This window comes from Lepisma saccharinum, chromosome 5 (assembly GCF_977018435.1).
Source record: "Lepisma saccharinum chromosome 5, izLepSacc3.1, whole genome shotgun sequence".
NCBI classification, from domain to species: Eukaryota; Metazoa; Arthropoda; class Insecta; order Zygentoma; family Lepismatidae; genus Lepisma; species Lepisma saccharinum.
The window spans coordinates 18,077,630-18,094,373 of NC_139233.1; the positions used below are offsets into that span (position 1 = coordinate 18,077,630).

At 38.5% G+C, this 16,744-nt stretch overlaps 1 protein-coding gene and 1 non-coding gene across 6 annotated transcripts in view; both read left to right on the plus strand.

Moving 5' to 3' along the window:
* The window catches only part of LOC145988241 (uncharacterized), a 72,884-nt gene that overhangs the window by 39,208 nt on the left and 16,932 nt on the right, over positions 1 to 16,744 (plus strand). For all 5 annotated transcript variants that reach the window (XM_083123103.1, XM_083123104.1, XM_083123102.1 and 2 more), the window contains 4 exons: positions 8,230 to 8,325; positions 10,557 to 10,586; positions 12,430 to 12,504; positions 13,149 to 13,187. In XM_083123103.1, the coding sequence (XP_082979229.1) occupies positions 8,230 to 8,325; positions 10,557 to 10,586; positions 12,430 to 12,504; positions 13,149 to 13,187 (240 nt within the window). The remainder of the gene's footprint in view (positions 1 to 8,229; positions 8,326 to 10,556; positions 10,587 to 12,429; positions 12,505 to 13,148; positions 13,188 to 16,744) is intronic.
* Positions 11,146 to 11,216, plus strand: TRNAT-AGU (transfer RNA threonine (anticodon AGU)). Its single transcript has one exon. It is a non-coding gene; the product is annotated as a tRNA-Thr (tRNA).

Sequence of the window (16,744 nt, forward strand, 5' to 3'; positions counted from 1 at the left end):
TAACGGTCCGATCAGAGATTCAATGTCTCGGTTGGTGAGTGCTGTTGTTTCTTTTTTTTAAACTTCTTCATCACGCCCTTCCCCCCTTTCTTCTCCATGGCCAGGTTGTGACGTTTCTGTTCTTCCAATTCCGCTTTGTTCTTCTTCGAGTCGATGACGGTTTTCGCGATGGCGGCACTTCCGCCGGCCAAACTTCCCACGGCCCCCAATGCTGCCAGGATGGCGGGGATGCTGAATATGAAACCTCCGATCTTTTGCTGTTTCCGCGAACTCTGCAATCTTTTCAATTGAGGTGTGCTGAGCAGTAATTTCATTCCGTGTCCTTTCGACAAGCAAGAACGTTTCTTCTCGCGTTGTTTCTTGGTGAGTAACCCATCGAGAGCACCTAGATTTTTAAGATTGGAGTATGGTATCTGGTACACGACACCCTTGGGCTTCATGTTGATGCTCTATGTGTTATTTTCACGGTATGTTATTTATATATATATTCTGAGATTTTTTCTTGTGTAGTTTTTTTACGGCATGTTATTTATATACCCCACCCCAATTTTTGTTTCGTGTTCATGGCGATGGTGGTACCCAGTGTGGCGACCCGTTCACCCAACGATGCGTCTCTGCTCACGAACCTTTCGAAAGCTGCATGTTCCAATTTTTTGTCTGCTTCGTGACGTGCGTCCAGATCCGTCTGCGTGGTGTTGTAGGCGATGTCGTGATCTTTGCATGCCGCGTCCAACGGATTCACACCCTTGTCTCCTCTCTCCAATCTTTTCTCGAGTTTGGTACCCGGTCCGCAGTACTGGTAGCCAGGTAGATGCATCTCGAAAGGTAACTTGTTGATGATGTCGTTCACGAGTCCCTTTCCTTCGGCCACGTTCCAAAATTTCGGAGGCAGCGTGTTGATGATTTTGATCAGGTAACCTATGCCCTTGTCGTCGTTCACGATGAAGTTGGAAAGTTTCGTGCTGATCATGTCCACGATGCCAACCTTCTCGTTGTAGAAATTACGATTGCCTGCATTCTCTTCGCCGGCTATCACCAACAATCGGTCCACGAGTTTCCTAACGTCGTCCACCCAAACGAATTCCTTGGGTAACGTGTTGTAGCGTTTGACGCCGCTGCCTGTTTTGACCTGGTTCCAAATCGGTTTGATGAGATTCCTGTACTTCTCGCCGCTGCTCGATTTCACCCTATTCTGCGAGGCGTCGTTGTTCTGGTACAAGGCATCCGTCATGATCAGAATTTCCTTGTAACTTTGGTAATCTTCGTCGGTGTAATCTTTCGGCTGCTTTTTGGCGACGAGTTCCCACAGTCCCACCGTACCCGGATACCTGTTCCAACTATCCTTGTCGCCTAAATTGACTTTAATGTCGTTGCCTTCGAAGGTCACCTTCGATTTCCCAATCTTCCACACCACACCACCGCCTTCGTTGGTTTCCATGCTGGGATACAATCCGAACACTTCATCCTTGTCGAATTTCCCCGTGCTCAGGTAGTCTCGTGCCAAAGGTCCCAACTCGATTTTATCCGAAGACGACGTGCTGCCTATGGCTCGACGTCGTGCCGGTGCATCCTTCAGTTCGAACGGCGTCGAAGGAATGCTCGAAATGGGCGTGGGTACGGCGTAACTTTTAGCTGCGAGCGGTACGAGTTCGTTGATCAAATTTTTATTTTGTTCCGTGACACTTTTAATTTCTTTACCTAGACCGCTGATGGCATCGATCACAGGTTGATCCTGACGTTTCTTCTCTTCGTAGAATCCGCGATTCTCGGATTTCCAACCTTTGAAGCGTTTCGCGAGGTAATCGCGAAGCTTGAGATTTTCGTCTTCGATTTTTCGTTTCGTCATGACGTTATTTATACACGTCGTTTCTCACAACGTTGCAACGTTTAGAAAATCGTTGATTTTGTTTCTGTATTTTCCGTCGTTGGGTTTCCTCGTCATGTCGATCGTCGTGAATCCGAAATCGTCACCGTTCCAGCAAGTAGAGCAGCAGCGTTCCGAAAATTGATTGTAGTTCATGTCTCCGCCTACGTAGTCATCGTACGCGTGCTTGAGGTTGGTGTGATCTTGACGAAACAAACATATGAAATTAGCGTTGTCGCGCACTAACTGTTTTGGAATTTTGGAAAACGTTTGAGCTAGGTAAAAACAATCCATTCCTTTGTGACGACCTTGCGTGAAAAAGTTGCGAATTTCATTTTGATTTTCCAGGATGGCGTCGTCGAACACAACGACTGAATTTTCACGACAATCGTCGAGTGGTTTTATTTCCGAGGCGAACGTTGCAATGTCCAGACCATCGTACAGTTTCATCAGTTGCTGGTATTTGGATTGCTCCAAACTTTTCGAGAACACGTACAGGTGCCTGTTCTTCCAATCTAACCAATTCGGTGCGAGGAGAAAATTGTCCACGAGCAGTGTCGTTTTCCCACACCCCGAAGGACCTACGATCAGACAGCGGATGCTGTCGGGAAGCAACTCACCGTTCTTTTTTTTTCTTGTTTGACTTTCCGGATCCGGTAGACGCTTCACCACGTTCCACGTACTCACAAGATCACTTCGTTCGCGTCGATCCAACTCTTTTCCGGAAGTCCCAGCCATTTGACAAACAGTTTGTCACCTTTCCTACGCAATACTTTCTCGATGAGGTACGTGTCGGGGTGTTTCGTTTTAGAGAGTTCCTCTTCGTAAAATCTTCCTTTCAAAATCTCGCCGCTACTATCTTTTATTATATACGTGTGTCGGTTTCCGGGTAGAACTCGAACCACCGTAAAGAGTTCCGTGCTCCAATTTTTTGTGAATCCCTTCTCGAAGGTGCGTTTGAATTTGCTGATCCTCACCTGGTCTCCAATTTTGTATTTAGCTTTTTTTGTCGTGGGTGTGTATTTTGGACAGTAAACTGTAGAAATTAAACGCTGCTCGTCGGACTTGGTAACGTCGGCTGGCTTCATGCCTATTGTTCTGTGTACCGTATCATTATAGGTGTCGACGAGTTCCGGCAGGATGTCGACCCATTTGTAATTTCCCCGAAGCGTTAATCGTTTCCACATGTGTGTTTTCAAGGTTCGATTGAATCTTTCCACGATGCTGGCTTTGATGTGACTGAAGGTCAAATAATGTTGAATCTTGTGTTTTTGAATAAACTTTTGGAATACGGCGTTGTAAAATTCTTTACCGTTGTCCGTTTGCAGAAACCGTGGTTGTCTGCCACCGCTTTCGCGAAAAATTAATTTGAATGCTTCCGTGACGCATGTTCCCGTTTCCGCCTTTAAAGGTAGAGCCCATGCGAATTTCGAAAACGTGTCTATGACGGTGAGAAGGTACTTGTTGCCCTTGTTCAATTTATGTACGTTTTTCAAATTGCCACTGCTCATCTCCACGAGGTCACTTTGCCAGAGGTCGTCGATGCCCTTGGTTACCACAGCCAAACGTTCGTAGTTACGGCGTGCAGGTTTATGCAATTCTTCGACGATGGCTTGCCTAGACATTTTTTTTAGAGATTACGTTTCAAGAGAAGCACAAGCGTGATGGGATTCAAAGAGGGTGGCACTTCGCTCGTGTTTTGAATGATCAGCTTATCGCCGGCACTCACGTCGAAAACGGTAAGATCTTCGTCTTCGTGTATTTCATATATGTTGCGCGTTTCGTTCCAACGTGCCAGAGGAATGTTTCCTGCTTTCTGGACACCACGATTCGATATCAAAGTCATGGTGGGAACGCTAGATTTTCTACCGTGAGACCAGTACGAAAATTCGTTTATCTGAATCGTGCCATCGAGGAGAAACTTGTAGTACGGATGATAAGGATGCAACATGTACAGTTTGTTACCTTCGACGAACGTGGAGATTCTCTGTTGATTGGGTACGCTGTTGATTTCGATGGCTTGCAGAGAATGCAGTTTAGCGAATTTAGTGTCGACGCCGAGCAGATTACTGTGAACTTGTCCGAGTTTATTTTCGATGGGCAGCAAATTCTCGATTATGGTATCCGTTACGGCAGAAAACGACGGTTTGATTTTCACTTCCACGTTCTACTGCTTGTAGTTTTCGTTGAGTTCTTGCAACTTGGCACCGAAAGAAGCCAGCGTCGATTCCTGCGTGGATTCCAGCACTCCAACTTGATCTCTGATGTTGACGACGATGTTCTGAAGGTTCTCGACTTGATTCAATTTCGAGCTCTTCTCGGTAAGATCGTTCACGATGCTTCGCATCTCTGTAAACTGCGTGTGAAGATCGGCGACGCTCTGCGAAGTGGGCAGCGTCGACACCCGCGAACTGATTTCGTCTCGAATCTGTTCCACGTTCGCCGTTTCCGTTTCTAGTCGTTTCAGCATTCGAGATATGTTTCTTTTCAAAGCGTGCAATTCTTTGGAGGTGGGGAGATTGGCCACCCTACTCTCGAGATCGCTCAATGAACTTTTGATGTCGTTCGAATCGGATAGTGCCGTCACCGCCGTTTTCAATTTTTCCAAATCTTCGCTCGAAGGTACGCTCGTCCGTAACGATTCCAAGTCACCCTGTATGTTGTCGAGTACGTGATGAAAATGAGCAAGATTCGTTTCGACGTTCAAATTTTCTAAATATTCGATCTTCTGCTGAACCGTGCTCAACGTGTCTTGAATGCTCGTCAACGCTCTTGCTTCAGCGTGAATATTTTTAATTTCTTCGTTGATCAATTCCAAGGACGCCTGAAGCGTAGCGATGGTGGTTTGAATGTGTTCGAAATCTTGATAGGCCTCCAATTGAATTTTTATGTTCGCGACGCTTTTACCGATGACCTGCAGTTCGTCCGACGATGGTAGGTTCGTCATTGTATCTTCCAAAGTCTGCAACTTGGATTTAATTTCTTCCAACGTGCTGGTGAATTCTTCTTGTAATTTGGAAACGACGACATGTAAGCGTTCTGCGTCTATATCGTTCACGACGGTTTGAAGTTCGGAGAAATTCTTTTCGATTGCGGAAGTTCGTTCTTCGATTTCGAGTTTCAATTTTTCCAAATCTTCATTTTTCGATTGAAATTGCTGTAATTTGGCCAAATCATTTTGAAGCGAATCCACGCTCAACTGTATATTTTGAACGCTGTCGTAAGAAGGTACGTCGACATAATTTTTTATCAGCGTCTTCAGTTCGGAATCGATTTTCAGAATGGGGTCGAGACATTGCGTTTGGAGCGTAGCGATTTCCGACTCTAAACTTTTGTTTAAGGTCTCCTGCAAAGCAATCAAATCGGTCCTCAACTTCTTAACTCGAATGTCCAACATGAGAATCTCTTCTGCGTGGTCTACACGCTTGGTGTTGCCGAAAATGTCGTTAGGCATTTTTGGTTAACGGTTATTTATAATAGGATAAACGATTCGTAATTCTACAAAGAGAGGAATACGTTTGTCGTAATCTCCGAGAAGTTCCATGTAAAGATAATCTCCTGCAGAAACATCGTACGTAATGTTAGAAAGCATCTTGTCGTGCTTGATTCGAAAAATATTCTTGCCGGTAGAAATTTTGATTTCGCCTGCGTTTTCCGGATTCACGGTGATTTGAAGTTTCCCGTCGATCGGAATTTCGTAAAAATGTAAATTGTTATTAAAAACATAAAACATCTTGCCCACATCGTCATTCAGTTTCGTCCAAATGCTGTTGAGATGAACAATCAGTAAACCATTGAGTTTAGATAACACGGAAGGTAAAAGGTTATTGAAATTTGGCGGTGCAGTCTCCATGTTGATCTGTTTGCGGAAGCCAAAAAGATTCATTGTCCTTGTTAGTTATTTAAGAATACGGTCAAAGTTTTTTTTGTAATGACAGGCAAAGTGTTTTTTTTTTTTTTTTTGTTTGCTTGCGTCACAATACAGGCGCACGCGCGCGCGTGTGTGTGCGACACATTGTTCCCGAAAAAGGTTTACAAAAATCACGATATATAAATATTTGGTCCCACAGTTGGAAAATTACGATAAGATGCATTCATCCTTCAAGGATGAGAGAGTGCATTCGTCACAATACACGCGCGCGCGTGTAAAAATTATACACCGTGAAAAGCTACGACGAGTTGGAAACACTGCTGGTAGGGTTAACATACACCATAAAAGGCTACGCCTCGCCCCCGAGTTGGCAACACTGCTTGTGAGGTTAACATACACCGTGAAAGGCTTCAAAATATCATATAGTGGAATTTTTGTAGAGTGGGTTGGCAACACCGACGAGTCTCGAATTATTATTTCGAGCCTCAAATAATGATTTTCGAGCATCAAATGATGATTCGAGGCTCAAATGATAATTCAAGACTCGTCAGTGTTGCCAATTCCTATTTGTAGGTTAGCTTAGCGAGTGAAAGATCATATAGTGGAATTTTCTTCGGATGGGTTGGCAAAACCCAAGCCTCAAAAAAAAAACATCCAATAGAGTTGCCAAATATAAACAGAGGACAATAGACCCCCCCCTCATAAAAAGCTACAGTAAAAACCCACAGTGTCGCCAACACTAGGCCCCCAACAGTATTGCCAGACATAAAAAATACATAGACCCCTCAGGTCCTTTGATGAAAATTTACAGTGAAAAAAAACCCAGTAGGTTAACAACACTGTCAATCTACGGCAGTGTTGCCAGATGTAAACAGAGGGCAATAGACCCCCCTCATAAAAAGCTACAGTAATAGGCCACAGTGTTGCCAACTCTGCCCTCAAAATATACATCATAAAAAGCTACGACGAGCCTCAAATAATGATTCCAGCTTAAAAAAAATTCAGAACTCTCATGTACGCTGAGGCTAGTGGGGTTAACATACACCGTAAAAGGCTACGCCTCGCCCGAACACATGTACACTCACACACAAAAAAAAAGCTAAAAAATTATACACCGTGAAAGGCTACGCCGAGTTGGAAACACTGCTGGTGAGGTTAACATACACCATAAAAAGCTACGCCTCGCCCGAGTTGGCAACACTGCTTGTGAGGTTAACATACACCGTGAAAGGCTTCAAAATATCAGTTGGTGAAATTTTCGTGGGGTGAGTTGGCAACACTGAGCCCCACATGATGATTCGAGCCCCAAATGAGGGCTTAGAACCCGGGCACTAGGTCTACTAGTATGGAAAGTATTATATGTAAATAACAAAGAATCTCTCCTTCTTTCAATTTGGTAGTATTTGTTTCAATATGCTAATCATCTCTTGTTTGCAAATGTGACAGCTAATCAATACAGTTAAGCATACAAACATAAATGTGTGTATGTGCACTGTAATAACTTTGCACTGAAAAATAAAATAATTAATGTTATTGTAGAAATTACGTGACATTTCTATCAATTTTTGCACACTTTTATAGCTTCTAACATTTGTTAGGAAAGGTAAAAATGGTTAATAAACTCATAGAAGTGATTAGGAAGAGACAATCATAACCATAATTCAAGTAACGTTACACGTAAATTAGTAAAATTCAGCTTTTACAAAATTATATTTTTCAATAAAATGGTTAAAATTTTGGTTCAATACTCCTGTGGAAATTTGAAAATATTGGGATCGATCTACACTAACTGTGAGGACAATCATAGAGCAATAGTAGTGAACTTTGGCACTGAAAGCCAGAAAACAGTGACAATGGAACTCTATGCGTTGAACATTCACAATCCAATGAAAAGCCTCTTGGTAAGCTGGCCTTAGCCTTCAAGGACTGTTGTGCCACAAAGTTTACTTTTAGTTGTGTATTTTCGTTGCATAACCAATGCCGCAATCTATGTATTTTGAGTAATATAGGGTGCACTAATCATAAAGTTTATAAATTTAAATATGTTAATTTGTGTACACACACAACTTATTACATTTACCAAACTTCAACTTCTGCCCAGGTACCAAGTTCAATGAATGTCTCTGACATATTGTTATTATTATTACTGTATTTTGAGATGATTGTTGTCTTATGCTTTTTTAATAAGAACAAAAACAGATAGAAACTATTGTGAAATATTTATGTATGGTCGATGTAAGATACTTATGCAAATTTTGAAGATTGAAACTAACGTTAGTTGACTCTACCTCACAGTCTTATGTTTTGAAGTGTAATTTCTTTCTTTTCTACCATGCAAGTTCTACCAACAACCAAAAACATTATTTTACTAAAACTTCAAGTTCTCACGTGCTTTCAATCACTAGTGTTTAATTAATATTAATTTCATTACCTTATGTATTTTTTTTTTGTTCTTGTAATTCTCACTATTTTGTTGATGTTCTTTTCCTCACAGGGAAATGTTAACAAGCTCGCTTTTGTTACAACAATCAAAGGAAAAGGTGAAAGTAAACAGTTCATCTCTTTAACAGGATCACAAATTACACGAAAGGTAAATGGACTGAAGCAATAGAAGAATACCATGAATAGATTTAGATGGTAAAAATAGTGAGTGTAAAAAAAGCATGGTTGTATTGATTTCTTTAATTCAATACAAATAAAACAAGCATGAAAGTTCCGTGAAGTAGTGTTGCAGCTTTACATCAGGCTAAAAATGCACTGAACAATAATGTGTTTTCTATAGAGGTTGACAGGGCTTGAGCTGTTAAAATTACTTAAATAAGCTCTTAACAAAGATCTTTACACTCACAAATTTTAATTAAATACAGTAAAACCTTGATAATCCGGACTAATTGGGGGGATAAGTTGACCAATTTAACGAAAGTCCGGATTAACTGAAATAACCTAAAATAACAGTAGAAAGTGCATTAAAACTCTATTTATAACAACAAAACACGTTTATTGTGATGTATTTAAAGGGTATAGCCCTATACACTATACAGTACAGTACAAAGTCTGCGGGAAACAGAATTTCATCAGTGGTTGACTGCCTTTTCTTTGGCAAGTTCTCTTGTTGACTTCTAGCCACATTTAAAACCTTGCATTCTGCTTCTTTTGGGAGGGGGGCTTTTCTCTGTTCGGATTAAGTGAAATCTGGCTTATCAGGGTCCAGATTAACGAGGTTTTTCTGTAGCTTAATATTTCAAACTTGATCAGGATTACCTTCCTTTGTTTATTATGCTTCTACTCCCATTAAGTTATTTGTTTGACTTTTATTAAGAGCTCTGTTATGACTGCACAGCTTGCTGCATAGAAAGATAACATCAAGTTGCAATAGGGCTTTCTGTTTGTTTGAGTTTTGGCTTTTAATTCACTTTATGCACAGAAAGGGTAAGTGGGATCAGAACCACTATATGCCTCCCCTTGATTACAAGACGACAATGGTACCACTACATCATTGGGGAGGCCCATTGAACTTTCTGAACTGAAAGTCCTGATCCCTTCGCACAGGTATTCTTCTGTTGGTGAAAAAATTGAATGACAATCTCTATGAAAGAAGAAAGGTCCTATTACACACATTAGCTTACCATGCAGCTATCAGAAAACATTAAACAAGCCTGATATTGAAGATACAATCTGACGCCAGCTTTCTGAGCTATTTTTGTATTTCTTTGTTTTTGTTATGTCACTTTTCTGGGAGTTTTGGTTAATCCTGAAAATCAGAATTAGATTAAATTGATGAAGTGTTACTGAAACAACATCAACATTACCCAGGCTGGGACTCACTCTGGATCCACCTCTGTGGAAGTGTGTACTGTCCAATGAAAAGCCAAAATTACTTGGCAGGTCATGTCTCTCAAAGGCCTTAAACAGTAGTTCAGTAATTATATCATGGAGTTTAGCAATTATATATCCTCGGTATGATACATTCTATTGTATATAATATAAAAATAAAAGTTATCAACTAACGTGACTCTGAAATTTTATGAACTTATTCATTTGATTATGAAATACTAACCTTTTTTGAAGTTAAAAATATAAGATAAGATCATAAAGATACTCCTTTCCACTTTAAAATTTTCAAGGTTCTTACTTTTCATCCTCCAGGATAATGCATGTAGTCATCCACATACCCACACAATACAACACTGATTAAGGTTTTTCTCTTTATGATCTTGGTTTGAAGCCTGGTGCCTCAAAAAATCCCATGTATATGCATAGATTCATGGTTACAACTGATGTGTACTTCTTTCTGCCTGACAACTTCTAAAAGTTGATATTATTATATGGAAGCAATATCATGTTGGAAGAGATACGATCAGGCTACAGTTAAAGAAAAAAGACACCCCTCTCCTCGATCATGCATACATCCAGTGGTGGCAATAAGGGGGGTGTGGGGAGCAGTTAGCCCTCTTTTTTGCCCACACTATGGCCTCTTAATGCTAAGCCTTGTCTACCAAGAGAAAGTAAACTGTCCTTGAAGTCCAATGAAAAAAAGACAAGTTGTACTGGATGGTGGCAGATGGATTGAACAAAGAAAAAAGTGCACGTTGCACATTTTATAAGTATTTCATCCCACTTCCTACAGATCTCAAAAGAAATAACATTTTGAGATACAGAATGTTTAGTGAAAGGGTATTTCCAATAAAAACAACATTTTAGTTAGAAAGTTTGTGAATATACATTATCTTTTATCAGTTTGTTTCCAGAGATGTAAGTAATTAAAGTTTAATTTTAATACAAATAAATATACTGTTTAACGAAGGTTTTTGTCTTTTTCAGGGATTTCCTGGGGCTAGGAAAACTGGTACAGTAAGTAACCAATAAAAATATTAATTTCTATTTTGCCATGTGCATATCATCAATTTTTATTCTTACAAACCATTTCATACAGAAATTTTACCATGAACACTTTTGTGACACACACACACAACTGTTCTTCTTGTAATGAGGTTTTACATGCATGCAACTCAGTTGTATACCGTTGATCTTTAACACTGTAAGAATAAATGACTAATCACATGCTGTAAGTAAACATAACAGTTCTTTCTTGATGGAATGTTTGTGACCAATACTTGAATTTCACTTTTTCATTTTTTACTATTTATTCAAGATTTTTTTTGTAAGTTTTATAATATAAATTGTACTATTCATTAAATTAGGCAGACATAGGAGATGTACTACATAGATTTTTCCGCGAAAAATGCAGACTCTACCAGGTGCTTAATTTAATGAATTGACATATCTATGCTGGGAGGAACCAGGCAATGTCGAAGTCTACAGTGTTTCAAAGGCAACAGATCCTGTTGTGGTAGCACTAACAGAGACGATTCCACACAGTGGCAGCAAAAAAATCAGGTGAAGCCAAGCTGGCTCGATAGCTCAGTGGTAGAGCAATGGCACAGTATGCCAGAGACCCAGGTTCATGTCCTGGTCGAGCCTGCATTTTTTGCTGAAAAATCTAAATTGTACTATTGTATCTGCTTTAATTCCAGAGTTTTCACAGTTTTGATCTCTGTCCGCCTGCAGAGGTTGATTGTTGTATATATTATGGATTAACCAATATGAAATTCTAATTGGTACAGTCAACGGCAAAGCTAAATAGTAGGCAAATTGTCCATCACTATCTTCATTACATTTTTATTCTACATACTTTGTTGTTTTAAAGAATGAAACTATGTTGGTTCGAAGCCGGTATTGCCCTCTAATTATTGAAGTCTTTATTTCAATTCATTGTCATCACGTTGTGTAATACAGACCGAATGAAAATGGTGGTGGACAATTCGCCTACTGTTTCTTTTGCCATTGGGTGTATGTTTAAAGTTCTGACGTGCAATTTCACCAATGTCGATAATTAATATCGATTCTGATGCAACATGGCATTACAAATGTTATTTTGAATAACACAAACGATTCATTAGCCTCCTTAATTAATATATGTAAGTAGGTGACTGCATAAGTTTTGTCTGAAATCTGAACTACATATTTAGATAATTGCCAATGCTTATACAAATAACAAAATGTCTCAAAAGTTTGCACTGCATTACATGCTATTTATAAATAGATCAGACAACCAACTGATTAATATGTTTCTAGTCACGTATTTCACAAACACATGAAATCTGTCTGAATACTAGACTGCAAATTTGTGAACAGAAATGACTTGGAGGTATATGAAATGGAGGCCAAGGCTAACATCAAGTGCATGAAATACATTAAATCATCCCGAGTTCGAATCCTGGCCTAGAAATGGGTGTTCTTTGTTAGTGTTCCTTCATAAATTTCATTATATCATCACTCATCCTCATTGTCGTGATTAGCCAAAAGTGGTATAAGTGTTGCTAAATAACAAGATAAATCAATCAAAACATTAAATCATGTACAGTAGTAAAATTTTAATATCATTATACATGAATGAGAAACCACTTAGTAGCTGCAAAGAAAAATATTTTTACATGTTCTGAATTTGTAGTATGTTTGCAAAACATTGGCTTTGTTTTATGAAAAATCATTCCTTTTCATTGTAAAACAATCAAAAGAAGTAAAGATACTGCAATTTTTAAACCATATTCAGAATTTATCTTGAAATTTCCCTAAGTTTGTGCAAATGTAAACCTTTGTTCTAGAAAATATTGTAATTTATTTTATATTTCAGGTACAATTTGAAGATAGATTGAGCGCATGGAATCAACCAGTACAGGAGTCTGCTCTCAGATCAAATATTCCTCTAGTAAGTTCATAATTTGTTATTCTAGTAAAATATAAATTGTATGTTTAATATTCTGGTACTTCAGAGTCTCTGTGTCCCTTTGTTGTGATTCTGTAACATATTAAAAAAATGTCTTGGTGCAGTCCTTATAGAACACAACAGGTATTACGTAGAATCAATTGTGGTTCTGCTGGGTGACAATGGATTTCCTAAGAATGCTGTTATTAAAGTTACTAACAAAGGGACCAGAAACCCATAATGCAATGTTTCCAGATATGAAATTAGAATGAAATGAGGTCTTTTATTATTTTACATTGTTGTTTCTTTCCACTTTAAAATGGCTCCTGCTGTTCTATAGAAATTGTAAAAGCAAAGAAGTTATATTACCAATGGTTCAGTTTTACAAATTGCATTTGACCTGATTCCCACAATTGTTTAACCATTTATTAGAAGCCAATTTGTAATAATTTATAAATAATGATTTATAGTAAATAATTTTCACTTGACTATTCTCTTTAGAGCTGTTTAATTAAATATACTCATTGAAAGTATACTTTTTCAAATCTTCTTACATCAAAAGAGCAGTAAAAAATATGGATTTCTGTGAAAATTGAAATTGCTGTAGAGGATATTTTGTATAATTAATGTATTGACTAATTTTTCAGACAGAACTACACAGGGGACCATCTGGAGCAGTTTCAAGAGTGAGTATAATACTTAATTTTGGGGCACTCAGGAGATGAGCTATGTTCAGGGGCAGAGCCAGAAATTTTCGACCGGGTGGGTAGAATCTCCTTATTGATAGATTAGGGTGGGCAGTATAAATGTAAGACCATATATAGTATATATGTTTATGTAAGATGTATGTATCCCTCTCTCTTGTACACTCCCGATTTTCCTCTTACTTCTTTTCCCTTTCCTTTTCTTGTTTTCCTCTTTATTCTTTTCTAATCTATTGTCGCATCTTGTTCCATTTCCTTTTGCTTTGTCTCACAGCCATACATTCTAATCACATTATTTCATGCATGTTAATACAGTGAAATAGATGTGAATTAGGTTTAAGCTTGTGTTGCAAATACAAGGCACATACTTGATTTTATGTATTCGGCGACAATGATAGAAAGTGCGATGGTAGACAATTGTGAAGTTTCTTGTAATTTAAATGCATGTTCCTGAGCGTAGTATTTTTATCGTATGCATTTTGACTGAAAGAGTTTTCTTACTCCTTGGGGGTCACTCTTCTTAGCTTACAAGGTTTGTACAACTGAGAAAACTATCTGAATGTTTGTAATAGCGGTGATTGGGTGCCAACATTTGAGGGGCAAGGACAACATACTTTTTCTTGGTAGAAAAGGCTTAGCATAAAGAGGCCATAGTGAGGGGGAAAAATGTGGCGGGGTAATCACTGCCACTGAATGTTTGGATTAAAATGAACGTCTTATTAGGAATGATTTAAAACAGACACGGAAAACAAATTCTCTGTTCATTTTCCATGAAGTATTCCTAGGCTAATGAAAGGCAATTTTGACAAAATATCACTCATAAGTAATAAACAAGTAAGATTGAAAAATCTGTTCAGAATTGAAGAGATTATTAGCTAACTTGCTATTCGTTTTCTGAACTGTCATATTACTAATGCGGGAGAATCAATACACGTATGGTTACATGAACATACTTATGAGGTAACAAAATGATTTAGAACAAAGGAATTCATAGATGTTGATCACCGTGCCAGTAATACAATGTAATTCATCTATTTTTCATATATGACTTGGGTTGTATGGCGTGACCATTTCGAACACACTAGAATGTCAACCTGTATCCTGTGCAGCATACCCTGGAAACTTTATTCTTTCAGGGCAACGAGTCCCTGGCACTTGGAACCACTGTCAAAGTAATAATTTATGATGGTTTGTATTTTGAGTGTCAGCATTTGTTTGTTTTTGCCCCTTCGTTACTTTAATCTAATCACTATTGAACCTTATCGTTGTCATTATCAAAATTAGCAGAAATATGACTTCGAATAAAACAAATCAACCACAACTTACTCTTCCAAAAATGGAGTTTCATTAGTCCATAGCTCTTAGAAAGTTGAGGTGATAGTTTCAATTGCACAGCATTTCACTAGTGGATCGAGGTAGCTAATCCCGTGAACAGTGACGTTGTTCTCCGAAAGTCTCAAATATTTGTCTCAAGCAATCGCCCTCTTAAAATGGACGCATCTTCTGTGGTGATAAAATGCCACGTTTGGTGCAAGATCTTTCTGTATATATTTTCCCCAATGGCATAACGCTGTCACGTTATAATGAAGATGTCCTGTGTTCGACTCCCCCCTCCTCTGGTGGAACCACAATGCACACTGGTTCGGACTACACATTAAACTGTAGGTTCAGTCTCGATTAGCCTATCGGAGCATAAAGGTGGGCTTAAAAACAAACTAACAAAATCGTCTTCTGGATACTTCGTGACATAACTTTTTTTTTATTTACTTCAGTTTAGTTTATGTTTTTAATAAAATAAATTACTGCCTTGGTCAGCATATTTATATTTTTTCATAATCATGGAAACAAGGCTTAATGGTGTTATAATTTACTTCATCTGCATCTACAGATTCTGTTGATATTTTTGGTTGATTAATGTGGCAAAATTTATGTGTAGGATGAGGGTTGTTAAATAGGATAAGCCACTCATTAGCAATTGAATAATTCTGTAGCTTTCTCCATACATAACTGGTTTATTAAAATTTATTCACTTCAGTATTGTAGTGATTATTGTGATTTCTTCTTATTAGTAGAATGAATATAAAGTTGATATGTCACATACCATATAGATATTTGAAGATAACAGGTATATAAAAATTGTAATGAAGTAAAAAAGGGACACTTCTGGAATTTCAATGCAGAGCTAATTAAAACTATATTATACTCACAAGCCATTCATCTGTCACTATTCGGCTCAAGATCAATCCAATCTTTCCCATCCTTGCCAATTTTTTTAGGTCCATCAAAACGTTATCCCTCCATCCTCGTCTTGGTCTTCCTACTGGTCTCTTGCCATCAGGTTTCCCAACAAGAATCCCGTAAACTACTTTTTCCTCTGCCATTCGTGTCACATGACCTGCCCATCTAAGTCTTCTTGATTAAATTATTCTAATAATAATTAAATAGTCAAAATAATGTATTGTGTTGCCGGAGGAAGTAACGCTAAGATGATGTTTTTATTTGTTTATTTGGAGATTATTTTAACCATACCCAGGCTGGAATTTATATACGTAATGTGGAGGCTCGGAGCTGCAGTCCTCAAGTTCAACCTAAATTCTGATCTAATCTTGATCATGCCCTGCATAATTTTGAGCCTCCTAAGGCTACTAACTGTTTTTAATCATTGAAGTATTTATTTGATCACAGTTTTTGTTTCAATAGCTCTAGTAATTACTTTCACTTTCTAATGACAAAATTGGCTTTTTATGGGTTGATAATAAATGTGAACATTTCTAGCATAGATAATATTCACAAGTAAAATATACATGTTATGAACACCAGAATAAACTTATTTATCAAATCATTCATACGCATATCTCCAAGTATATGTACTTATTGAATTTGATTGATTGGGCACAGGAACTTTTGGGTGGGTGCTTGCCCACCCATGCCAACCCCTGTCGCCGTCCCTGGCTATGTTAGAAATGGGTTAAATAATGCAGGCTTGCTAAAGACTTGAACTTGGTTGTCTATTGTTACGTCAGCACAGAGTTAATCAGAATTGCTTTGCTTTGAACAGATTAATCAATACTCTTATCAGTATCGGCCAATAGAAGCATATCAGTATACTGGTTTATTGGTAAAATTACTGATAATTTTACCGATCCAATATTCAGGGTGTCCCTAAAGTCCCGTTACCATTACAATCAAACATAACTTTGGAACCACATGACATAGAGGAGGGCAGTTTTTTGCAAAATGTTCTTCAGCTCAAAAAGTTTGTACTCGGATGCACAATAGGGTAATAGATTCATTTTTCTTTATGGAGAACAGCATTACAGGGATAATTTACTGTGATATGCTTGAACTGTACCTACTCCCCCAAGTGGAGGAGTTGGAGCCATTCGTTATTTCCCAACAAGACAGAGCACCCCCCACATTGGTCTCATGATGTTTCGAGATATTCTGGATCTCCCTGGGAGATGGATAGGCCGTAACGGACCAATCACCTGACCGCACAATCCCCTGATATCAACCCCTTGGATTTTTCTCTTTGAGGG